At 35.0% G+C, this 27,853-nt stretch overlaps 1 protein-coding gene across 2 annotated transcripts in view; it reads left to right on the forward strand.

Annotated features, from left to right (window-relative positions):
• CNKSR2 (connector enhancer of kinase suppressor of Ras 2) overlaps nucleotides 1-27,853 on the forward strand; it is a 130,215-nt gene that overhangs the window by 73,551 nt on the left and 28,811 nt on the right. For both annotated transcript variants that reach the window (XM_023522342.1, XM_023522343.1), the window contains 7 exons: nucleotides 7,773-7,821; nucleotides 8,248-8,420; nucleotides 11,460-11,533; nucleotides 11,818-11,889; nucleotides 17,885-17,952; nucleotides 23,868-23,968; nucleotides 26,364-26,910. In XM_023522342.1, the coding sequence (XP_023378110.1) occupies nucleotides 7,773-7,821; nucleotides 8,248-8,420; nucleotides 11,460-11,533; nucleotides 11,818-11,889; nucleotides 17,885-17,952; nucleotides 23,868-23,968; nucleotides 26,364-26,910 (1,084 nt within the window). The remainder of the gene's footprint in view (nucleotides 1-7,772; nucleotides 7,822-8,247; nucleotides 8,421-11,459; nucleotides 11,534-11,817; nucleotides 11,890-17,884; nucleotides 17,953-23,867; nucleotides 23,969-26,363; nucleotides 26,911-27,853) is intronic.

The following is a 27,853-nucleotide window of genomic DNA, read 5'->3' on the forward strand; positions in this document are numbered from 1 at the left end:
ATAATAACATATAAGTGAAACCATATGTTATTTATCTTTCCCTGACTTATTTCACTAAACATAATAACCTCCAGGTCCATCCAGGTCTTTGCAAGTCGTAGGATTTCATTTTTTTTAATGGCTGAGTAATATTCCATTGTATATATGAACCATAACTTCTTTATCCAATCGTCTGTTGATGGGCATTTCGGTTGCTTCCATATCTTGACTATTGTAAATAGTGCTGCCATGAACATTGGGGTGCATAGATCTGTACAGATTATTTTGTTTTGTTTTGTTTTGTTTTGTTTTGGATAAATACCCAGAAGTACAATTGCTAGGTCAAAAGGCAGATCCATTTTTAATTTTTTGAGGAACCTCATTACTGTTTTCCATAGTGGCTGCACCAATTTGTAGTCCCACCAACAGTGCACAAGGGTTCCCTTTTCTCCACATCCTTGTCAACACTTCTTGTTCTTCGATTTATTGATGATAGCCATTCTGACAGGTGTCAGGTGATATCTCATTGTGGTTTTAATTTGCATTTCTCTGATGAGTAGTGACATTGAGCATCTTTTCATATGTCTCTTCGCCATCTGTATTTCCTCTTTGGAGAAATCTCTATTCAGGTTTTCTGCCCGTTTTTTAATTGGATTGCTTGTTTTATTGTTGTTGAGTTGTATGAGTTCTTTATATATTTTGGATACTAACCCCTTTCAGATGTATCATGGCAAATAAATGCATGATATTCTTTTTATGAAACACTGAGTCTGCTCAATCTAATGTGTTTGACTGACTTTCTCTAAATTCCCCCCAATTACTGCCTTTTTGTTCTTATTTGACTGTGAATTTATTAGCATCCTTATTGTTTTTCAAAGCATGCTTATTTTTGAGTGTGCATGGAGCCATTTTCACTCAGTAGAAAGTCAAGTTAACTTTTTTGACAGAATCCAGAGCAACCTCATTCCACTGTTCTGTGAGACCTGGTGCGAATGCAGTGCCTCATCCTCACCCTACTCAACTCAGAGTTTCTCATGCAAGAATGGGCAAGGCCACCACCAGTAGCAAAGTTGTTCAATGCTGTTATTTCTTGTAAACGGAAGATTTCTTGATTTAATTTTAGCATCTTACCCCACTTGTTCATATTTAGACTTTTTTCTGCTGACATACAGTAATTACAAAGTAAGAGAAAATACTTTGTGAAATATTTAAATCTCAAAGGCTTTTCATTTACTTGTTTATTTAAAAATTAAATATGTAGAAGTAGTTATCATTTATCCCGTGTTTCGAATCACTGAGCACCTTCTTTTCTTATGTATAAGAAATAATCTATTGGTTTGACTAGTCACTGAAGAAATCTTTGAACTTGGCAGAAAATTACAGTAAGAAGAAGTTGCTATATTGCAATAAGAGAGCATTTTGATTGCAAATTTTTCCGTAAGCATGGCAATTTGCAACTTGAGAAGAATTTAATAGTAGCTGAGCTTTCAAAATGTAACGCAGAAAACTGTCATTTTCTTCCACAATTAAAATAAAGTGCTTCTGAAAGTTTCAAGATAAGAATGACCCAAATTACCCTCCCCCACACTTCCTCATTCAGAAGAGGGGGGAATGGAGTTTGAACAGAACATCTGTGGACAAAATGAAAGACAAATGGTCTTTTCAGGCAAATGTCTTAAAAGAGATCTTTTATAGCCAAACAGAATCCTATTGCATGCATCGCCATGGTTAAGAAGAGGATCAACAATACTTTCATAATGGTCTTTTATTTTAGCACATTCTATTTTTATGGATAGAATTATGATTTCAACACATCCATTCATATTTCATCATATAATTATTTGCATAAATATCTTTTGACATAGATTTAATGTACTTTTGCCAGCCACGTCTTGAATTCAAATTTAAACTAAGTGCACTAAGCCAGTCCCAGTGCAAGTCATGCTAAAGGAGATTGGATAAAAAGGAATTTTTTATTAACCAAAGGAAATGGCCTACTAGAGAACAGAACATTCAGTAATATGCTGTACATGGATTACTGGAGAAAAGACACCTGGCTTGTTTGTTTTCCATTGAAAGACTTCTTTAGGTTAAAACGATCAGCTAATTAAGAATACATCCTGTGCTCCTTACTGATGGTTTGCTTAACTTTCATTCACTCAACTAGTATTTATTGAGCACCTCCTCTGTGCCAGACTCTGTTCTAAGCAAAGGATAAAACACTGCATAAAGTAGACAAAATTCCTCTTCTTTTATGCAGTTATATTTGGAGGGAAAGCCACATAATAAACAAGAAATGTAAGTACTTTTCAAAAATGCTAAGCGCTAAGGAGAAAAATAAAGCAGGGAAAGCAAATAGGAAGTATTGAGGTCAATGAGGATAACAGTTTTAGATAGGGAAGCCTGGGAAGAAGTAACTAAAAAGGAAGCATTTAAGTAATGACCTGAAGGAGGTAAAGGAGTAAGCCCCAGCAATATCTAGGCAAAGGACATTTCAGACAGGGAACAAGGGTAAAGCCCCTAAGATGGTACTATACTTGGCATGATCTAGGAATAGCAAGTATAGCTGGAGCAAAGTAAAGGTAGGGACAGGAGGCAAAGGTAACAGGAGCCAGGTCATACAGGGCCTTCAAAGTCATTGGAAGGATTTGGGCATTTATTCAGAGTGAGATGAGAAGCCATTGGAGAGTTTGTGTAGAGAAATGACCTGGTTCAAATTATATTTTACCAGGATCACTCTGGCTATTGTGTTAAAAATAGAGGGGGTAAGAACAGAGGCAGTGAGGAGATATTTCAGTAATACAGGTGAGGGATGATGGTGGCTTAGGCCAGAGTGCCAGTAGTAGATGTATTTTTTAAAAAGTCCTTTTATAAACATAAATCGAAGACAGAGCTGATACACCTTGCTTGTGGATTGGCTATGTGATGTCAGAAAGGAAAGAGTTAAGGTTGACTCCAGGATTCTGGGTATGAGGCACTGTGGGGGGAAATGGAATTGGCATTTTCTAAGGTATAGAAGACTAGGAGAGGAGCAGGTTTGGTTGACAGGTGATAGATATGAGCTCAGTTTTGTACACATTAAATCTGTTGAGTTAGGCAGCCTACAGCTCAGCCAAGAAGTCCTGGCTAATGATCTGGATTCATAAGTTGCTAAAGATCAGTTTGTAGACATTCTTAGAAAGTTCAAAGAACTTTGACCTGGATGATCACTACAATAGACATAAAGTGCTATGAAGGCATTAGATTTTATTGAATAATTATTTAGGACATAAGGTAAAAATACATTTTTAAAGGAATTTACCTTTTAAATGCTTATAAAAGGAGTCTATTTTTGTTGGTTAATGAACATTATGAGCTTATGCTTTAAATTCTCACACACACACACACACACACACACATTCCCCCTACCCCAAACACATAAAAAGATATGGTCGTGGTCAAAAATGAGATCTAGTCTCCAAAGACCAGAAGAAAGAACAAAATTGTCCAGTGGTAAATGGAAACCAAAGCCACATACCTGGTAGACTCTGAGTCCAGAAAGAGGTAGAGATGGCTGGGAGTCTACTCTAACAGTTATCAGAGAACAAATGGACTACAGCTATGTTAGAAAACTGAAGATTGACTCACTGGGTGAAATCAACGAGGAAGACAAACAGAGCCTCCTCACACATCAGTAAGGAGGTTATATAAAGATACTACTGACCAGAGCTATGACTTGTATAAAGTTGATTTTTTTCCTTTACTAAATGCAAATTATGGGAAATCCACAAAAGCTCTTAAAATAAATTTGAAATAACAGGATAATTAAGAAGAGTGGAAACTCAAAAGAGCCAAGACCAACTAGACATCTTGGATATGTAAAACATAGTAAATGAAATAAACACTCTATAGATAGGATAAACTTTAGACTGGATATAATCAGAGAGAGAATTAGGAGATTGGAAGATGGCAGAATGAATGTTACCTTAAAAGCACTGCAGAAACATGAAAAGATAAAAATGAAAGATACTTGGATGTTTAGGATACATGGATGATAAATTGAGAGGTGCCAACATATGTCTAGAGAAAAAAGGACTAATAAGGAAGACCATTTGAAGAGAGACTACCTGAGAATTTTCAGAATTAAAGAAATGATGCCTTCAAGTATAACACAATGAATACTAAATAAAATTAATTAAAATAATTTATAACCTAGACCTAGACACATCATAGTGCAATTTCAGGAAATCAGGGATAAAGAGAAAAATATTTAAAAGTTGCAGAGACTAAAGAACTTATAACAAATAACAGAGTAGCTACAGATATCTTAAGAGCAACAATAGATGCCAAATGAAAACAAAATAATATATTCAAATTGCTGAGGGAAAGTTATTCTCAACTCAGAATTCTGTACCCAGGTAAACTATTATTCAAGAGTGAAGGATTTTCATATTTTCAAACATAAAAATATAGAAGAGTTTGCTACTCACAGATTGCTATCTAAGAACTTTTAAAGGGTATACTTACTTGAGCATGAACCTGGAAGATGATCTGAAGCTAATAAGAGAAATATAGAAATAAAATATGTTATAAATTTTCACTCTAATGAAAAAAACATTCATTACCATGAAAGCAAAGATTCTAAGCCTTTTTTTAGTCATAGCATTTTATAGGATCTGCTGTGTTATCTATTCTAGTCGTGTGTCTGTTCTTGACGTCTTGCTCTTATTAAATTTTTTATGATATCATTAGAAATTGAAAAAAATGATGCCAATTAAATATCTATCGCTCAGAATGAATCATTCCATCAGTTCAACTAGTAAATACTACACAGGATTATAAATTTGCACCTCGAAGTGCTTAATTATACTGTTGCTGGTGACCTGAGGAAACCTTCATTGTCAGGAGCTTATTTATGCATATGAATCACAAACAATTTCTAATATAAGTTTTTAAGGAAGCTTTTAAATAATGATGCTGTTTCAGGGGTCCTCAAGATCATCCACATGTTTGGTCATTTGCTAGAAGAACTCATAAGACTCAACACATAGTTCTACCCACAACTAAGATTCATTACGGTGACACAGGAAGGATATACAGCCAGATCGGTATGGAAAAAAGACACCCAAAGCATTTGGAGAAATTGATGTGCAGGCTTCCTCTTCCTATGCTCTCTCCCTCTCATGACAGATCTCCCCCCAGCAGCAAAAATGCAGTCATATGCATGTAGTGTCTCTGCTCAGGGAAGCCCATAAAAGACTCAGCACCCAAGGATTTTATTAGATTGATCAAATAGGAACCCTCTGCTTAGCAACTATAAAAATCCCAGACCTCCAAAAGGAAAGTAGTTGTTTAGTCCCCAGGTGGGCAAAACAATCGTATCTCTTACGGAAGCTTCATATCAGTATAGGGAACTGTTTACCAGCCAAGTTCTCAAGTGCTAGCCCAGGGCCTACCTTGCAAGCTGGCCCTTCTAAGATAGCTGCCTCAGGCCTGCTATAGTAACTTCTGCTCAGAGACCTATTTCCTTAACTGTAGTTTTCTTTGTTTTTCCTGTTACTTTCAAACACATATACTTCAATTATATGATTTTAATTGATATAATTCAATTTTAACTTTTTCATTTTTGAAAATGTCCCTTGGAAAAATAATGAAGTCTCTCTTAAGAGAATTGCATTGTAATATTTATAATATTTACAAAAACATCTCAGGCTTTGCTTTTTTGAATGATAAATAAATCTGTATTTTATGCTTAAGAGTTCTTAGGTTTCAACAATATATACACTGATTATACTCTGTAATCGCAATGGGTTTGAGAATATATTTATAGGGAAAGGAAAGATAATCTTGTGAAAAAGAAAACCTGGAGAGCATAAAATATATTTTTGCATAGAGTTAAAGGTAAACCTCCACATTCTAAGGAATAGCATGCAAAATGCATAGGAGGCACATTATATAACTCAAATCTTTCAAGCCGTCTGTTATCAATATAGCTTCCTAAAAACAAACCACCCCCATCTTTGTCATTTGTAAAAATAACGAGCTGTAAAATTATAATGATTACTTGTGGAAACACAAAAGGAAAAAAGAAACCCAATCAGTAATTTTACAGCCAAACAATTTAGGGAAAATAACTATATATAAATTAACTATACTTAAGCATAGTAGCCTGAGTTGTTATTTGAGTTATTATTCTGAAGCAAAGTGCACTCAAGAAAATCAGCACAACATAATGGGTTTTATCTTTTATGCTTTCTCTCCAAAACTGATTGTGAATTTCGGTAGCCATGGATCCTGCAAAGTTTTATACACACACACACACACATGCATGCACGTACACACGTACACACACATATACATGCATACATAGATGCATGCATACATATATATACATACATACATATTTATATTGCTTTGACACTTGAGTGATTATTTCTGGGTTACACTGTATCACAGTAAATTATCTGATCCTTTTCTTTAGGACTGGTATCCATCCAGAATATTATATTCATGAAAATTGTGTTAACCATATACAAAACAAGAAAACTATTATATACGTAGAATATTATTATTCTATTGTTTTATGAGCAAAGATACTAAATAAGAAAGTATGTCACAGAATATAAATGTATTGTATAAAACCAAGACCAGTTGCCCCTAATAGACATAACCTCTGTAAAGAAAAAGAAGAATCTGATACCTAAAATTCATTTTGAAGGATTATCTATGATTTACAATTACACATGCTATTTCTGTAGCCTGTTAGCTAACTAATCATGAACATAATTAAACTTACTACACCAGTGAACAATGTAGCTTAGTAGACTGTCTGACTGGAACTGATGATTTACAGTCATTAATTTAAAGCTAGACCAGTCAATAGAGTTGTGGGTTTTTCTATTAAGACATTAAGCTGTTCCAGTACTTAGCATAGAGTAGACAGGCAGGTTTAACTGGGATGGTTGTTTAGCCAGGCAAGTATGATGCAGGAAGCATTATTCAAGGGAATGGTTATAATGATGTCCTATGGAAACCAAGTGAAAGAAAAGAAATAAAGGCACAGAGGGTGATAAGGTCAATGAATTGGATACCTCAATGAAGATTTTCTAAAAATTGATGAGATAGGAGTATTAGACTATGTAAAATGTAGATAATACAGGCAGCGAGGTTGGAGTATGCTTAATATGATATATGGTCATGGTGATGAGTGGCTGAAGGATGGAGAAATAAAGATCATTAAAGTTGAGGGACTGAGGAGACAAAGTGTTGACATCCCCTATATGAAGATTAGTCACCAATAATAGTGACAGAAGTCAGTGTGAGAAGAAAATATTCATCCAAGGACCAAAATACTTAGCAACTGAGGAGAAGCGCCTATGAGATCAGTAGGTGATGGTGGTTTATGTAATAGAATGAAGTTCAAAGGAACAAGTGATAGTCATATTTCCCTGCCTACTTAATAAGATTTTTGTGAGAATCAAATGAGATATTGCCTGAGAAATTACAATAAACCCCTTTAAAAGGTACGAAGTAGTATCATGCATATGTAAGAGCCCTTAGCTTCACCACTGCTTTGTGCCCTGACTTCTCTGCCTACAAAATAAGAACAAAGATAGTATCTTCTCTTGCTTCACAGGAAATTAGAAAGTTGAGTGACATGATATATATGAATTTGTTTTGAGACCGTAGGGAAAAAAGTGGTTTCTCTGACCTGGGTTCAGAGTCATCGCTCAGCTCTTGCAAGCTCTGTGCACCATGATGGCGCTCCTGATGGCACCCTATCAGATAACACTCTTCCTTATCTTTGATTTCAGACATTTCAGCAGTCTTCTCTGCAGCACAAATCAAAGAAGAAAAGTAAAGGTAAGAATAGGAAATGAAACGAAGCATCTACTTGCTTAGTTTGCACTGTGATAATGACCAGCACACTTCCCCCCCGCCCTCTCTTGCCTGGGCCCGGTGTGGTTTGGAAGAGCACAATCCCTGAACGCAGATGCTGCCAAGACCAGCTTCTCTTTCGGGTCAATTGTGACACAAGCTGCCTTTTACAACAGATGGTCTCAACAGGTTTTGAGAATGAGATTACACACTTTTGATTAAATTGTATGTCACCTATGTCGGGGGAAAAGGTATTATCAAAATCCGTATTTTTCTATTCTGATACAATGTGAAAATAAAAAAATTTTAAGGTTAAGTACCCAGACTTATTTTTGTGATCTATAGATTAATCTTCTACCTTCACACCTGTATAAAATTTAAAGAGCATTTTTTACCCACTATTACCTTTAGGTCCTATAGCTGGCAAGAGCAAAAGACGAATTTCTTGCAAAGATCTTGGCCGTGGTGACTGTGAGGGCTGGCTTTGGAAAAAGAAAGACGCGAAGAGTTATTTTTCACAGAAATGGAAGAAATATTGGTTTGTCCTTAAAGATGCATCCCTATATTGGTATATTAATGAGGAGGTAAGACAAGGCACATTTTCTTTGCCATCTATTCTGCATCTTTAACCAAAAGAATCACTGTTTTGAGACACGTTTTAAAATCATAATCACCTTATGGCTAACTCAGGAGACTTCTGCTAGATATTTTTTAGTATGCCTTCTTAAAATGATTGCATTTTGGGGTTATGGAAAGATATTTGTCTCTTTTATTCTAATGTAGCAACATATCTGAAACAGATAAAGTATAATAAAATCCTGTATATCTAATTAAAAATCCAAGCTAATTCAAGCAATAGCTTAACTAAAAAGATTATATTTGGAAATTTGACATAAATTGTTAAATATCTTGCTTTTGTTCAAGGTTTTAAATCCTTTTCTGGTTTTTTTGGGGGGGGCAGAGAAGGAAGTCCTTTAGTAATTTAAGTAAATTTATATCACTTGAATTTATTTTCTTAAAGAAAAAAATGAACTAGTAGACTAGTTTTGAAAATCTGCAAGTATTCATTTCATTTGGCTCAATTGGGGCTTGAAGGTGTATATAATACATTTAAATTGTTCTTGTGATTTCTTGTTTAATTTGCAGTAAACAGATTTTTATCCAAAGTAATTATATCACAACCTATCACATATCACAGCAGATACACAAGTGTATACCTTATTCATTGGTATTGCCTTTATACTACATTTGCTTTGATTCCTTTGCCGTAGCTATCTATCAGTTCACCTTAAGTTTTTGTTAGCAATAATTTCTATTTTAACTTTTTTTTCTCAAAAACAAGACATGGTTTAGCACCAGGAATATAGTCAATCATATTGTAATAAATATGCATGATGCCAGGTGGGTACTAGATTAAGCAGAGGGAATCTCTTCACAAGTTATATAAATGTCTAACTGCTATGCTGTACATCTGAAATTAATATTATATTAAATGTCAACCATAATTGAAAAAAATTTTAATTAAAAACATGTACATGGTTTAATGCAATATGCTGGCTAAATAGTCATATGAATACTATTATGACATTATTTAATTTGCATTTGAAGATTAATTTTTTAAAATAACGTTATGCCTTTGATTATAACATATAGTATAGATAATTTTTTGTTTTCTAGACAGGCTGTTATGTTATTTTATATTATGTTAGGTTATGGTTAAGATAGACCTAACACTGCCTGAGTTACTATGCCTCAGTTTCCTTATCTGCAAAAAGGGAGTAATAATAATGCCTAGCTCACTGGGCTCTCATATGAATGAAATGAATCAATGCATGTAAAGCCCACTTAAAACAATGCCTAGTACATACTAGTATTCAGTAAACATATGCTATTAGTAATGTTTTTCAAATTGATGTCTTGTTTTATTTGTGAAATCTCAAATTACTGTTTCACTATTATAAGTGTCTATATTACCTGTGTAGAAGGATTTGATTATTTTCTATACTTTTGATATTTTTTTCTGACCATCACACAATTACCTAAAAATATTCTATTTCACTAAGTCACTAAGTGTATCTTATTTTAGATATAGTGAGCAAACATAGTTTTCCTACACTTTCACTTAGCATACACACACACACACACACACGCACACACACACACACACATATATACACACACCAATCCAGTATTATCAAAATATAGTGTTCTCTGTCTCTTTTTATTTTAAGGTCACTTGTAGATTTGCCTGTTGTATGCTAAATTATAGTCTATCTTTCAAAGTTTAGGTAATAAAAAAAACTAGCCTCTTTTTATTGAACAGTAGCTAAGTTTCAGTGAGTTATTGTTACTGTGTTAGCCTTGTGAGAAGTGAGTAAATAATTCCATAGTATATATTGCAAGAAATACCCTAGTGTGATTTTTTTAGGAGAAATGTAAAAGTCCCTTATCACATCATAGTGAGAAGATAATAACTACCCCCAAAATATTTAAAATTGTTTTAAATTTAAAAATTTTTAATTGATGGCATCAGGGTAACATAACAGAAATCAAAGCTGTGAAATTTGAGACTATTGTATTTACTGTAAGAGTGGAAGAAAAAAATATTCAAATATTGAAAAATATTGAAAATTATAATACTGCTTTTTTATAACATTTTAGTCACTATAAGTAACATCGAATTTTTGTTAAGTTTTTCCATACACACACACACACACACACACACACACACACACACACAGTAAAAGAATTGAGACTTTTTTTTCTTGAGCTAGCAAATGGAGATTTAATCTCACTTAAACTCGAGATATCAGAAGCCATGAATTAGTATAGCACAGATCAAAGTTTAAGAGAGTAAAAGTCTGAGGAGCTTGGTCATGAGCACGAAAGGGACAACATCGATTAAAGGGTTTAAGCCAAAGTTAATCTTAGCATAGTTAGGATAACTTGTGTCTAATGTAAGATTTTGGATAATTTTTCTTCCTTGTTTTTTCATCCCTCATTAGAGAGAGAAGGATTTTATAGATTTCATTTAATTTTCCAAGTGAAAAATAACATATATATTTATACACACACATACGTATGGCATGTATACCAAGTCAGATATTTGAAGATTATGTTAACCTATTTTGTTTATAAATTCTTGAATACACAAAGCAATTATTTAATTCAGATTTGATAAGAGATTTTTTTGGAGAATAAAAAGAATTGAAGTAGTAAACTTCCCTTTATTTTATATCTGAGCACTAAAAATAATAGAAAATTGTGAATTGTAAATGTGGAATAAAGTTATATGTTATAAAAGTATATATATATTCTGATGAGATAGTTACAAAACATGTTTCACTTTGAGAATTAAATAATTTTCTATCTTTATTGTAATACAAAGTGATTTTTTAAATTTTCTCTCTATATTTTAACGTATAGTATTCTAAATGTTCAAAATATACCTTCAAATTAATGGAATATAAGGGATAAGAGTAGAATTCTACTCTCTAAAATGTCAAATTTAAGGAATTAAGTGAACAGATTTATTAGTATAGATATTTAAAGCATAGTTACATAGTATCATCGGCTTCAAACCTTTGTATATAATATCCTAAACAATAATGTTGCCTCTTTAGGATGAAAAAGCAGAAGGATTCATCAGCCTGCCTGAATTTAAAATTGATAGAGCCAGTGAATGCCGCAAGAAATAGTAAGTTGATTTTATTGGGGAAGAGGGAGAAAAGAGAAGGCTTTTTAAAATTTTTCTAGCTTTTAAATTACATGTTGCTTGTCTAAAGCTTTCAAATTGAGGTAATAAGAAAGCATTTTGTGGGCAGAAAATTGAAGTTTTTACTGATTTCTGTCATCGTGGCAGAAGCATTATTCATGTGAACTCAGGTTAGATGTTGAGGTAATTTTACCCATAAAAATGATTTTGTTCTAACTTATTTCCCAATTTGAAATAAAATAAATGTACTTTGTTTTCTTTTGCAGTGCATTCAAAGCCTGTCATCCTAAAATCAAAAGCTTTTATTTTGCTGCTGAGCATCTTGATGACATGAACAGGTAAAGTGTACTTAAATTTCAAAGTACTTAGAAAGTCAGCAAGGCTTAGAATTCTAAGTTTTCCACATTAATACTTAGGGAATCATGTTGCTGAAGTTTCTAGATCGATCTGTTTAAAATAAAATATAACCATACCTAATTTTAAAGAATAATATTTAAAAAGTCAAAATAAATTCATTGACTGTCAAGTTCACCAAAAATGTGCCTGAATCCAGGTATAGGCTCAAAAACAATGCAAAAAAATATATTTTTTTAAAAGTCCATTTCAGGAATATGTCTTCAAATTTATTCCCAGGTGGGGAAAAAAGATACCCACAAAAAAAGCTGACTTTTCCTAGTGCTGATTTTTATGACAGAACATCCATCTCAATAATTCAGGCCTAAGCAAAGTCAGTATTTCTTTCTGTCACCTTACTTTTATCATTGGTCAGGACTGTATAGCCAAGTGATTAGATAGCTATGCGGTTATTAGGTGGCTCTGGGAAAATATATATATATATATATAAATATATATATATATTCTTTTTCTATCATCTACAACATTGTGCTTTGTGTTTCCACTTTACCTTTTATGAGTTGGATTCTTTCTTCCTTTTTCTTTCCTTCCCCCTCCCCCTTTTCTAGATTCATAGAAATTGGATTGAAGATGAAAAATTTTCTTTATAGGGTTTTAGCAGGCAGTGCATATTATGTATATAAAACCTGCTGACAGTTAAGGAGGTTATATATAGTGGCCAAAAGCATGGACTTTGGAACCAGACTGTCCAAATCCCAGCTCTCCTACTGACTAGCTGTGTGACCTCGGACATAGATCTTGACCTCTTTATGCCGAGTATTAACCCCTTTAAAAAATGGAGATAATAATGATTTCCACCCATAAGACTTTTGTGAGGAATAAATAAGCACCCATAAAAGCCTACTAAATCCTAAGTGCTATAAAATGTTTGCTAGCAATATATATATTCCTTTTACATACTTTGGACTCTTACCTCATTTACCTTTCTTTGTGTTTCTCTTAAAAATTAGTATCCAGATATTTTTAAGCACAAAATTCTACAGCATCATAAATGTGCTTGAACACACTAAATGAACTCTTAAGTAATCTTGTTCTTTGACACTTGGGAGTACAGGCATGGTTATTCCAAAGCAAGGATGTGAATACAAGGAAATGGCAGGGAAAGGTGTTGAGAACACTTGATAAAATCTTTTATTATTGATAATGGAACCGAGCTTTTCATGTAGTTTCTATAATGTTCCCTTGATTAATATGTTACCATTCTTGAAATTTCACACTAGACAATCAGAATTTGGAGAGCTTTTTCTCCTTAAAATGTTTTCAAAATGAAAAATGTTTTTTCACATGACATGGGAGGACTATGTCGTTCTATTTTGTGTTTTAATAATTTTATATTCTACTGTTCTAATTATTCACTATCCATTTCACTACATGTTGAGCTCAACGCCCTTGGAAGAAATATGAAATGTTCACATCATGACCAAACTGAAACTAAGTAGTATATATGAGCATATCCTACCTTTCAAGATGAATACACTAGAACAGTCACCTCCATCTAAGAATTAATGTGATTTAATCATCTGCAATACATGCTAATCAGGGTCTTCTTAGGCTTCAAAAATAGCCTGTTCAAAAATGCATTTTTATGAACTGTAAAGCCATTCTTGTTCTGCATTCCCTACCCTGTGTTAGCAATAACTTCAGAAGTGAGTGATGTTACTACTCTTCCCTAATACTGCAATGGACATATCTGTTTCAGGATACCACAGAAACTAAACCCAACGCATGTGTTTCACCTTGTTCCTTTTTCTAAGCAATGGGTCAAAGACAAAATGAAGCTGATCAAATATATCATCTACACATCATATGTTTAAGAGTGCACTACAGCCTTCAGAATTAAATTGTCCTGAAATACTGAATCTTTTTTAAAATTTAAGTATAATGTACTTTTATTGTTTTGCTTTGCTTTAAAAAAAAAAAGCATATTCCTGATGTCTACTTTCAATAGGCAAGTTTAAAAAAAAATTACTCATTACTAGAAATGGAGAGAGTCAGTGCTGGAAATATTCATAGAGAATTAGTAATAGGGAGAGACACCCTCCAACGACTCGATTCACTAATCTGATTGTTATATAACAGCAAAATGACCTGGGTGCTGGTTCATTCTATATATAATCTTTTAAAGACATGTACCTAAGTCTTCAAAAGATGATATACTTATAATAATTATAATTATACTAATTGAGAGGGGGGAAAAAGATAAGAACCATGGGAGAAATGTACAAATAATAACCAAATAGAAGTTAGTGAGTCCTCAGAATTACAAGAACATATGTGCTGAGATGATAAGGAATATATAGGCCAAATGATATGGTAAGGTACTGAATTTAGCCCTAATATTAAAGAACTTCCCCATCAATATGTTTGAAAAGATTCTAAATTTAGTACTTGTACCCCTGACCACTTTATCTTAAAATAGCCACCCCCCATTCCCTGGTACCTTTGATATTCTAATTTTTTACCTTGAATTTTTTTGTAATACCCTTGCTCCTGCTTGACATATGTTTATTTGTATCCCCGTGTATTGTCTGTCTTCCCTCCTAAGATAGGCAATACTTTGAAGGCAGACACTTTGTTTTGTTTATCTGTTTCCTCAGTGCCTAGAACGGTACCTGGCACACATGGGCTCTGAATAAATTGACTCATTAATGCATCTCCTGTTCATAATAGCCTATAATAGCCTTTATCTGGTTCTTTTATAATTTCTAAAGCGTTACCATATGTATTTAAAACATATATTGCTAGTTGTGACAGGATCTGATAATGGGAATGAAAAAGTAATCCTTAAATTTAATTTTCTTGTATAAAGTCTGTGTTTATATCTACATACACATACACAGATTCATATATATGTGTAACCATATATACATGCATATACCTATACCCAAATCTGTGTGTGTGTGTGTGTGTGTGTGTGTACACACACACGTAGAATATTAAAATCTCACCTATTTTTCAAGCAGCTGTAAGTTTGATTGTGAAATAATTTGCAAAAACACTTTTGAGCACCCTGCCACCATCCATCTGTTTCCTCCTCAGAAATGAGTATTGAAACATTAAAAAAAGTTTCCAGTTTGTGAAATCTGTGGGAAGAAAGCAAAACATCATTTCTCAAGTATTCTCAGACTTGTTTACTGAATTCATTTGGCCTATATATTCCTTATCATGTCAGCACATATGTCCTTTTAATTGTGAGAACTTATTAACTTCTATTTGGTGATTATATTTGTACATTTCTCCCACGATTCTTATCTCTTTTTTCCTTCTCAATACATTATTCTGTGTCAGTTACTGACAACATCATTGGATTGTTCACTATGGGGCCAATATCTCCTAACTTACATTTCTTGTTTTAAAGAATTGGTGATATGGTAAGGTACTGAATTTAGACCTAATATTAAAGAACTTCCCCCATCAATATGTTTGAAAAGATTCTAAATCTAGTACTTGTACCCCTGACTACTTTTTCGTAAAACAGCCACCCCCATTCCTTGGCACCTTTGATATTCTAATTTTTTACCTTGCTTTTTTTTTGTAATACCTTTGCACTGCTTGACATGTTTGTTTGTATCCCTGTGTATTGTCCGTCTCCCTCCTAAGATAGACAATACTTTGAAGGCAGACACTTTTTATCTGTTTCCTCAGTGCCTAGAACAGTACCTGGCACAGATAGGCTCCGAATAAATTGACTCATTAATGCATAAATATCTCCTGTTCATAATAGCCTATAAATACCAAATCATAACTGCAACAAGTGTATAGGTAGCTATACATCTTCTAGATCAGGGATTCCCAACCCCCTGGGCCACAGACCAGTACCAGTCTGTGGCCTGTTAGTAACTGGGCCGCACAGCAGGAGGTAAGTGGTGGGCAAGCTTCATCTGTATTTGCAGCCGCTCCCCAGTACCAGCATCACCACCTCAGCTCCACCTCAGATCATCAGGAGTTAGATTCTCATAGGAGTACCGGTCCCCGGTGTCAAAAAGATTGGGGATGATGCCGTAAGGACAAATTTACCTAAGGCTGCACTAATATTTTGTATTGTTCAGCCTATCATAACTGTGTGCAGTGGCCTGAGTTTATACACACACTATCTAAAGAGTTTTTATTATGAACAGAATTTTTCTTCCTAAAAGTAGTTTAATATTTCAATTGTCTTATGAAATTTAGCAATTCTTAAGCTCATTGAAAGCAAGAATTATGTCTTATTCATTTTTGTGCCCCCAAAACATAGCTCATTGTTCAGTATATAGCAAACAATAAATGTTGAACTGAAAAGTTAAGGAAGCTTCTTTTTAGTTTCCTGATTTATCTCATAAAGATCTCATTGTTTTTTAGACTTCTGATAAAATGAAATTTCAGTGATATTCTTTAAAGTAGTAAATATGAGATACTGGATTAAAATTCAATACTGAACATTCTTCTAGTGGTATTATCATTTTCATCCAAAAAGGACCGGGGCAATCTTTTCCAAGAGTACTAGGATTTGCCTTGTGGTACAAATTCAACCCCTTTCTTACTGCAAATGACCTATAGACTAGGTTTGAATTTTGACCTTTTTACTAATGATTAAGTCATTTTTAAAAAGGTTATTTGTCATGATGTTGACTTTTTGACTTACAGTTTTCTGGAGCGTGTGTATACATACCATGCTACTGAATTCATCGGATCGATCTTTATCCCATTTTTGTTCCAGTCCCTTCTTCACTTCCCAAACATACTTGAGGTGATAATTACACTGTAGATTTTGTCGAAATTAAGTTGGGCTATAAGTGACTGATTCTTAAAATTAAAGCTTCAATGTCCATGAATGTGATTTTATCTATTAGAGACACAACTTTCCTCCCTTTTCAAGATGCTCTAAGTGTCTGATGCACAGTTAACACTACTTGGCATAAATGATGAAATATATGAATTAGTTCGAAGAATGTCATCTTCAAATTAACAGGGGAGATAGGCTCTTAGGAGAAAAAGTTCCCAAATACATCTTTTTCTTAAAAATATATTTCAATCAGATTGTTCCAGAGTTTAATGATATTAGCTATACTAGTGATTGCAGACTTACTCAGGCTTGTTTGGAAGATGGTTCTTCCTTAACTTCTGATTTCAGAAAGTATATGGATCATAGCTCATAATGATCAATGGGAAATTGTCAGATTACTTTAAAGATTTTGTGATTTACTAATCTGATGCAGGGTAAACGGTTGAAATAATGAATACTGGGAGAGACCTGGCAGGACAAAAGAAAGAGATTGAAACAACGGTTTGCTTCAGACAGTCCCCTACACTGGCAATAGTAGCACTACTGAAAGAGGAAAGAGCTAAGATTTATTTTTAAGTTACTATTGTTCATGGAATTAAGTTTCCAGGATCTAAACAAAGGTTAAAATTGTATATGCTCATTTGATTTTGGAAAACGTAATACCCTTGTATTTAGAGACAGATTCCTGAAGTCCTCCCAAGGTGTTTTTCCCCTTGTATCTTTAAAGTGAAATGAGCTTCATCAAAACTTGTATTTCAAAGTAAAACTTATTTTGACAGGCAAGGTCTACAACTTTTTCCCTAATCAGGATAAGTTAGATCTGATATTGATTAAAAATCTCTAAAGGGGCATTTGTTCTGAAGAACAAAAGAACAGCAGAAATAGTTAATATCTGTAACATGAAGGGTTTTGAGATGACCAAAGCCCTATTAACAGATTTACCCAAGACTTTCCTATTAAAATGGCATCTTTGGTGTGGGAGCAATTTGTTACAGCAAATTATAGCTCATCGAAGACTCCATGTGTCAAGAGTAGTAAGGAATACGTGTTTTATGTAGGATTATTTCATGTATTCTTAAACATCTTGAATATTTCTAAGATGTAAAGTATAAGAAATTAAGTTGCAATGTTACTGAGTTTGATATTTTTTTTTTCAGATGGCTTAACAGAATTAATATCCTGACTGCAGGATATGCAGAAAGAGAGCGGATTAAGCAAGAACAAGGTAAAGGAATACATTTTTTTTTTTTACAATTGTGTTATACTTTTTTTTTCTGCTGTTATCCTGTGCAGTGATTCATTGTTATCACTTGAGAGAAAATGTATATTTTAGTTTGTGGTTATTTGTCTTCTGAGCACTTTGAATCCAAACCATAGCATCTTACAGGTAAGGTTTAATAAATTAAACAAATACGGAATAAATTCTCAAATTTTTGGAGCAGATAATATGAAGTTCTCTTCTGTTTGTTGCCATCTCCCTCAGTCTATTTCCTATGGAAGAAAAAAAATTCTTAAAAATTAAAAAGTCTGTAATTGCTCCTATATATTGACCCAAGTCTAGGTCCTTGGTGTTGAGTTTTATTCTGTTTAATAGTCTCATAAACTTTTAAGTGGCCTTTTATGTAAAGAGCTCAAATGAATTATTCCTTCGTCAATAAATTATCTCATTCATTTATGTTCTTTACTTCTGTTCCCGTGTAACTCTGTGATCTGATGGAACTTGCCTTGGTATTAACCTCAGATTTAGGAAACACGTGTCATGATGCAGAATTAATATCGTAACAAAAGCTGTGGTCACCATTCCAATGTGGCTTTGCATTTCCTAAAGAGCGTTTGCTGTACATCACTTGGAAGCATAAATAGTTTTTTGAAATTTTTGAGACATTCCACAGATTGGTACCCATACAAACATAGTTCTAGTTGCGTATCCAGTGGCTATAGCCTGTTTGTTGATGTGGAGATTCTAAAAACCTTCTGTTTCCTCACAGAATAAAAACCATAGCCAAAACTTTTAAAAATATCTGAAAACTAAAAGTTAAAGACATATGAGGAAAATAACCAGATCCTAAAACTAATCTGTCGGCAAATGTTTAGAGCAAGGGTCAGCAAACTTCCTGTGAAGAGCCAAATAGTAAATATTTTAGGTTGTACAGGCCATAAGGTTCCTGTCGCAACTACTCAACTCTGCTGTTGCAGCATGAAAACAGCTGTAGACACATGAAGGGGCATGGCTGTGCTCCAAAACACTTTATTTATGGACACCGGTATTAAATTTCATATCATTTTTACATTTGGAAAAATATTCTTCTTTTGCTCCTTTTTAACCATTTAAAAATATAAAGCTGTTTTTGATTCACAGGCCCTATAAAAACAGGCAGAGCACCTCATTGACCTACAGGCCATAGTTTACCAAGCCCTGGTTTAGAGCCACCGGGTGAGGGAATGAGGATGGGTGGAGCAGTGCAGGGTGAGGAGGTAGGACAGAAAGATTTCAAATAGCAAAACATGGTTCCTGACAATGGGAATGTATAATCTTGTTGAGGATCTCAAAAAGACACACTTGAAACTGCTTAAGAAAAATTAAAGAGGAACATAAAGTAAATCAGTACTCATTTTTGCATAATATGCAACTGATTAAAGAAAATTTGCTAAGGAGGTGCAAAAAAAAATTTCAAGCCAGTGAAGGAGACAGAATTAATGAATAAATACTTATTGGAGAGAATTATCATTGAGGGTGATGTAAAGTCAGCAGTGGAGAGGGAGAGAAGACATTTTATTCAATATTACATGTTTTTGTGTAAGGCCTTCAACTAGCACCATATAAAGGTGAAATAGGTACCCGTCTTCCTTGAAATTATATTGAATTCTAGTAGAAAAGATACTCTTAGGACAATACAGAAAGTGAAATGTAAGAAAGTATAAATCAAGTTTCATAGGTATGAGATAAGAGATTCCTTCCATATCAAGAGTGGGAAAGGCTTTCTGTTGGCTCTATTATCTGAACTGGCTCTTGCAGGAAGAGAAAGATGTGGAGTCAAGGAGATAACAAAATGAAATATTCCTAGAGTGGAAGCAGCATGGGTACTTCCACAAATAACATGGAAGCCATCTTCATGACATCAGTATGCACAGGCAAACCACTGCCAGGACGAGTATCACGCTAGTTATTGAGCCCAATTTCTTCACTGTTAAAAGTTTTCCTCATCTTCATGCTTCAACTTAATTTATAGGCCTAAAATTGTGTTATGTGTGCTAAAAAAAAAATACCAGCCTCCCTTTTCAAGTTTCTTTAAAAGGCATAAAACTGTTCTTCAAAGGTGCATATAGATCTATTTCTGATCTTGTTAAGATGCAAGAATTAAAAGTGTAGGCAGTGTACTGCTAGGAAAATGAATCTGAAAAAAGTCAATTTGCGTGAATAAGGAAGCTTGGATTTTTAGGCTTAACTTCTGTATTTTATCACTTGGCATTACTTGGAAGCTGAGCATGGTCTTGATTTTAGTGAATTTCCTTTGTACTTGGTATTAGATAACTAAATTTCATTATGGATGAAAGAACTGGTAAGTTATATTACACATGCAGGCTCCAAAAGGTATTCGTTCTGTGGATTCATGCTGCCCTGGTCTGTCATGTGAGTATATATTTTAATGCCTACTGGAGTATGGTAGACAATTATAGGCAGAAGCTAATAGTTACAATTTGGGTCTCTCTTTCTAATGCAGTGCAACCGGAATCTCTGTAATAGTTTGGATTTCCACGTAGAGTGTACGTTCCTCGAACACTCTAACATAGGTCAGAAACGTAGACTTCCTACCTTCTGCATGAGCAGGACTCTTGGTATTCTATATAGAAAACTACCAGATGCCTGTGTCTACTCCATAATTCTATGGAGTTATTTGACATCTCCTGAGTACCACTCTCAGTACTGACGTTAAACTTCATACAAAATATAGCTCTTTGAAAATTGGTAATATTTCACAAAGATGCAAAAGAATAACTGCCAGGCACTATTTCTATTTAAATACCCAGTGCATCTTAGAAGTGACTCTTTCATTGACTTAAATGAAAGTTTAGTGCAAAACTGTCACTCTCTGAAACATTTGAGATCTTGCTTCCTGGCACTGCCATCAGTTTGGGCTCAAATAAACTCATAAAAAATCAAAAAAAAAGTTTAGGGAATTACTGTCTTCAACTACAGAAGTGTAAAGAATGTGAGGTTCTCTTTCATTATTTGTTGTCATACTTAGAGAAAACAGGGTTGCACTAGATTCTTCCAATATCACAATTTGGTTCATTGTCTGCTAATCATTTTTCTATATTTTTCCACCTTCAAGTCACACAATCATAACACATTATTTTCAATCACATGTAAGGTCTTTGTAGAGCTGTAATCACATAAAAATGAATGAAATATATTGTATTTCTTTGATAGTTCTAGATGAAAAAGTCAATTTTTTTCAAATTATCCTTTTGTGTCAACATGAAAAGTAAACTGGAAAATTTCCTGTTCTACTGATGGCACTGTTTATTCATGATTAGTTTCTTATAAAATTGAATATCACTGCAAGAGACATTAAACGTATCCATTTATTTTGTGCCAAATTGAGAGCTAAAAAAAATAATAAATTCAATTGCTCCAAGAATGAAACTCAGACTAGTTTCAGCCTCTGAACAACAGAGTGCCTGTAATTTTCCACACAAACCCAGAAAAGCCTGACTAAATTTTCTATGTAGCTTGTTCCCTGGCATTCCCTCTCAAAGACATATAGCTTAATGTGAGAAATGAAGTTAATTTGCAAAATGATATTTCAGTATTTTCTTGGGCAACCCAAAAAAAATTTTATTGATGGTGCTTTTTAATAAACCAAGCATTACACCAAATAGTAGACTAAAGTTCTTCCTAATTTAGCTGGGAAGAAAAAGTAGAGAGAGACTCTCCCAAGTCTGTCAGATATCGTGATAGCTATAGTGATCTTGATAAAATGATGATTATTTCCTTTCAATGTGCTAACAATAGGACCTCTTGCTGTGCTAGCTCCCCCAAGGTCAAAGAGAAACTCAGCACAGGTGCCAGTTTCTGGGAATAGTGGAAAGGGTAAAAGCAGAGTAACCTCGACAAGCCCACTGCTTGGGAGCGGGATGTGGGAGGTGCTCAGTCCCTTCCCCTCCAACATTAACTTCCCAGTAGTATTTCAAGCTCCCACTAAACTGCCCAACCCAGGCCCCAGAGTTCCAGAATTCACCTTTCATCGCTGGAACTTGCTACAGGAAAAAACTAATGTCTAAGAAGATGAACACCAGGCATTTATCTCTGTGATCTGGGTCAGACTGTCCTAGCATGCTACCTACAAATCCACCCCAGAAGACCAGGGATTCTAACTAATATTTATTGAATGATTTCAAGGTGCAAAATCTCTTAAATATATGTTACTTATTTAGTACCCCCACACACACACCTCTGAAAGGTGGTTACTGTTAGCCCCCTTTTACACATGACAAAACAGACTCAGAGAGGTTAAGTAACCATCACAAGAATGCAGAGATGCTAAGTGGTACAGCCAAGAAATGAACCTATATCTACTCAAGTATATAGTTCATGCTTTTCCCACCAGTATTTGCTGGGTTCGTTTTTGGGCAACTATATCAGTTTATATTTGTGAAACTTAGTTTACTGGCCATCACCAGCATGATCCAATGTGAAAAACAGATATCAAATTTAGATTAACTAGTCTTTGCTTATCTTTTACTCAAAGGAAATAATTACAGTAGGAATAGAATTTCCAGAAACCTTGTATTTTGAGGCCTAAATATAATAATCTCCATTGCTAAAGAATTATTTATAATAGCCAGAGTTATTGAGCAGCAGGAGGAGGAGTACTTAAAGAATCATGACTATATGTCACATTAAACATGCCCACTGTGTCACACAAAAGAGTCCCAGTGACTTAGCCCTCTGAGGTTTAGAACAAGGCAAGTTCTTAGTTCAAATTTCACTCCCACTACTTTCTAGTCAGCATATAGTAAGTAAATACTCAATAAATTTAGATGTACTTATTAATATTAATGAGCAGCACAAATAAAATATATAAAAATATTACAATATGGGAATTCCTGAGTAGAGACGGGTTCCTGTAAAACTATGTGCCATGATTTTTTTGCCAAAACCTGAATATTAGTTAAGGCTTCTGATGGTTCCTTTGCGATATAGATTTTAATAGGAATAAGGAAACTTGTGTTTTAATACCTTTACTCTTTTTTTATCATCTGAAATTCATATAGGTAATAGTTCTGGGCTTTTTCTTGTAATCTTACAAAGAATTAATCCAGTGGTTACAGGGTGGTTGATATATTAGTGGAACAGATTCTGTTTATTGGCCTTTGTGCTTTATTTTATTTACTCGACTAATGTTTCTCTCGGAGTTTTCCCTCTTCCCTCTTGCCTGAGGTCTGCCAAGTCACTTTGTCTAGCGGCTTACATTTTCTACCCTTTTAAGTAGTTCTAGAAGATTAGAACTTGCAGCCCACATCAGCAGATTTGCCCTTTTACATTTGGCAAGAATCGGGGTTTGCCATGTGTTTCCAAGTAGAGGTGGGAGTATGGTGTTATAGAGATTTATGTCAGCATGACTCTGAAAACAGTGATTGTTAGATAACCAGTAATTGAAGCCAGAAAAGAGAATTGAGAACATTATTTTTGAAGCTGTTTCTATCTGTGGAGAACTATAGCGATATATGTATTGCTTTTCTTTGAGTGTTCATCTTTAGGATAGAATGAGACCCCTTTAAGAGGCATCATATGACATCATTCATTAATTGAAGCCACAGAATAATTTGGTCTGGAATCTCAAACACCCTAAACCTGATTTGGCTTTTGCAATGTATTTTTCTTAACTCCTTAAAACTGTAGCTGTGTATAATTTCTTGCTTTAAAAAAGATGTTGGAATTAGGTGATTGTACTCTTCCTTCCTCTTCAAAATCCAGCTAAACATAAAAGTCGGTGGGTCTGAGGTAGGCAGTGCTAGGGAGCAGGGTGTAGCAGTGGAATTGAAACTTCCTTTTGTTTGGTATTGTGTGTTCTTGAAAATATGTCTAGAAGCATTTAATGGAATGTCCATGTATCCATGTGTGTGAATTTTCAGATTACTGGAGTGAGAGTGACAAAGAAGAAGCAGATACTCCATCAACACCCAAACAGGACAGCCCTCCACCCCCCTACGATACATACCCACGACCTCCCTCTGTAAGTTGCCAACAGGAATGTATTTAATATAGCATCAGACTCTTTGACATGAAACATCCCTTTGTATGTTTAAAAATTATGTAGTGAATGCATGTCAGACCTCAGGTTTCTTTTGAGGGGGAAAGAAAATAGGAAGTCTAAAAGCAATAAGGGAAAAAATTTAAGTATACAAAGAATATGTAATCAATAGAAATAGTCACCACAGATTCCAGGCATAATAAATATCTGACCAGTTTAATTACAAAAACGTACCGGAGTATGTCAGAGTAGCCTTTATGGAAATAACAACAAAATTTTTTTTTTCTTAGAGATACATAAATTGACCTTATCTATTCCACACTAATAAAGTTCATTCCTGTGTCCTTTAGAAACAACTCTTAAAAATTAATATTGTATCCATATTGAACATGTTTTGGCACGTAGCTTTGTAGACAGAGATGGCATCTGGTTTAATGTATATGTTTATATGGTGCTCCAGACTTCTTAAACCTGTGTAAATTATTCTGTGTATAGACTGTACTTTGATCTTTCAGTAGGGTAAACAACTCTCTTGGTTTGCTTGGGACTATCCCACTAAATGTCTGTTTTGTATCAGAATTACTGAGAGTGTCTTAAAAGTGTCCCAGTTTAGACAACATATTGTATGGTACCATGAGAGTCAATTCTATTTTGGGATTGAGACGTCCATATAGGAAGTAGAAGCTGGATTTAGCAGACAACAACAGCCAACCTAATTCTACCTCCATATCACTCCAGTAGATTTTTCATAAGAAAAGTGCTGTGCAAGCTGTCGATATAATTCTAGGCCACTTCTCAACCTTGACTGTGTGTAAAAATCACCTCTGGAACATTTTAGAAATGCAGATGCTCAAGCCTAATCCAGACATATTAAATCAGAATATCTGGGCCTGCAAACAGCCCACTGGACTGGACTGTGAACTTTTTGAGAACATGGACACTGTTCTATTCATCTATATATCCTCATGGCCTAACTCAGCACTGGCACTTACTTATTAAGTGCTTAATGAATATTTTCAAAATAAATGAATGGGTACTTTTGGCTAATACTAAAAAGGAAGCCACATTTTTAATAAAAATATTTAATGACAATGTCTCTTATGGAAGAACAGGAAGAAAGTGGAAAAATGCAGAATTGTTCCTATCTGTATGCACATTTCTTTAATAAATGCAGCAGTTTACCGAGTGCCACAGAGTGCAAGGATGAGGTATAGAAATGGAATAATGAAGTCAGTGACAAGATAAAGTTTTATATCATATTTTCCCTCTTTCTCTGAAACATCAGGGTCTGATTAATTCCTTCAAAGTATTTATAAAAGAGGAAGAAAGGGAAACTGCAGCTTCACCAAACAGCTCTTTAATCATAGCAACATGAATTTTAAGAATGAAACTATTCACATTGTTCTAACATGTGGGAAGATAAAGTGCCCACAGAAGACACCACAAAGCTTCTCCTTTACCCAGAGGGACAGCGTGCACTTTCACCTCAGGCATGCTTGTCCTGGCCACAGCCTCAGCCCCATTTGCATGGATCACGTTTAACCAATCTGGCTTCTCGAACTGCTGGAAGAGGGCCTGGGTTGATATGTTGGTCACCAAAGCTAGAGTAGGGCTTGTCCCAGTAGCCAGTAGCAGTGTCTGCAAGTCTTTTACAGCATTCACTTGATGCCAGTCCTTTTTCTTGTTTGTGTTTTGTACTATAATACATATTCCCAAAATTTAAATTCCAAGGATAAAAATATACCATTTTTATTTTGTGTTTATGTACCTTGAATTGCTTGTGCTTAGGGCAAATGCTAATTCCTATCAGAGTATAATCTCATTTCGCCTACATTTTTAACTCTCTAGAAAGTGCCACAGAATTGACAAGACCATAAGACAGTTTTTCCGTGGCACCCATAGGAACAGATTCACCTATGGAGAAGAGGAAGGGCTCTGTCCGAATAGAGGTGCTTTCTTTTCACATCCCAAAGCCTCTCTCCTTAGTCTCATCCCCAAACTCCATAAATCTGGAAATATGAATTGAGCAACAATTCTTCAGATTTCAAATGCATAGAGATTTTAAAACCTTGGGTTTTTTTATTAGTTGCTGAATATTTCTTACATTAACACTCACATTTTCTTATACTTTCATTGTTGTTAAAATTTTGCATTAATATGCCAGGTTTTTCATGAGAGCCTGGTATAGCTGCATTTCAATACATCTACATCTAAGTCTTGTAAAATGTCATCTGGGGCCTAACTTTGAGATGTCTGAAAACTTGACTAGTCATTAACTGGACTACTAAATGTTACCTGGTGGGAATTGAATGTGTTCCTTGGTGATAAAAGTGGTCTGTTATTTCTGTGGGGACTGATCGAAGGCTCCTTTCCACAGATGAGTTGCGCCAGTCCTTACGTGGAAGCAAAACACAGCCGGCTCTCCTCCACGGAGACCTCTCAGTCTCAGTCCTCCCATGAAGAGTTTCGTCAAGAAGTGACTGGGAGCAGCGCCGTATCCCCCATTCGCAAGACAGCCAGTCAGCGCCGCTCCTGGCAGGATTTAATTGAGACGCCCCTGACAAGCTCGGGATTACACTATCTTCAGACTCTGCCCCTGGAGGATTCTGTCTTCTCTGACTCCGCGGCCATCTCCCCAGAGCACAGGCGGCAGTCCACCCTTCCAACTCAGAAGTGCCACCTACAGGATCACTATGGGCCGTACCCCTTAGCCGAGAGCGAAAGGATGCAAGTGTTAAATGGAAATGGGGGCAAGCCTCGAAGTTTTACTCTGCCTCGAGATAGCGGGTTCAACCACTGCTGTCTGAATGCGCCGGTTAGTGCCTGTGACCCGCAGGATGACGTGCAGCCCACAGAGGTGGAGGAAGAGGAGGAGGAGGAGGAGGAGGAAGGGGAGGCAGCAGGGGAAAACATAGGAGACAAAAGTAAGTATGTTGATGGAGATTCTTAGCCTGTGTACACAGAGTCCTAATCTTTCAAACTTCTTATTTTAAGAAAATAGAATTTTGTTTCCCTTTTTTCTTAAAATAATGGTCTTGCTGCATAGGAAGTTAGGTATCCTTTGGTATCCTACTTTCACAACTTAAGCAACTTGGGTTAGGGGCGGGGAAGATGAGTAATGAAGCCTATATCCCAGGACACACCCATAGCTAGAGCAAATTACTTTTTTCGCCAATTACCCATTTGCCTTTTAAGGTTAATGGTATTCACTTCTTTTTCTTCCTCCTCTTATCCACTTCTCACTTACATGCATCATCCCTTTGGTCTACAGTCATGGCCCCCAGAGTCTGGGTTAAGAAACTATAAATGCTTCAAGCAGGGTGTTAGCAAAACCTTGTTTGAAAAATACATACACACACACACGCACACGCACACGCACACGCACACACACACACACACACACACACACACAACTTAAAAATCCAAGAGTTTTTTCAAGAAGAAATTTCACATAGAATTTCTGTCAACTCCAAAAGGCCTAATTTATGTCTAGAAACCAATTTTCCAAAAGCATCCATTTATTTTCTTAGTATGTATATTGATGGCAAAATTCAATTTATGTGAATCAACTCTTAAGAAAGACAAGTCAATTAAGTAATCTCTGTCTTGTTAGAATTTAAAATATGTTTACTAGTTACAAGTTCTTTATTTAACATGCGATACCAAGCATCTGTTTATAACTAATGTGATATGCCAATTCAGAAATCCAGGCCAGTTTAAGGGAAAGGCTCTAACTCAGTTTAATTTTACTTAGAAAATCTAGATCTGGCTATAAGTGCTGAACATTAAATACAAAAAAGAAGGATAGAAGAAGTAGTATAAAACTGTTTGCATCAAAATGGTCTGGGCCAGTTAATACGGATGGCC

The sequence above is a fragment of the Pteropus vampyrus genome, unplaced genomic scaffold, assembly GCF_000151845.1.
Source record: "Pteropus vampyrus isolate Shadow unplaced genomic scaffold, Pvam_2.0 Scaffold339, whole genome shotgun sequence".
Lineage (NCBI taxonomy): Eukaryota > Metazoa > Chordata > Mammalia > Chiroptera > Pteropodidae > Pteropus > Pteropus vampyrus.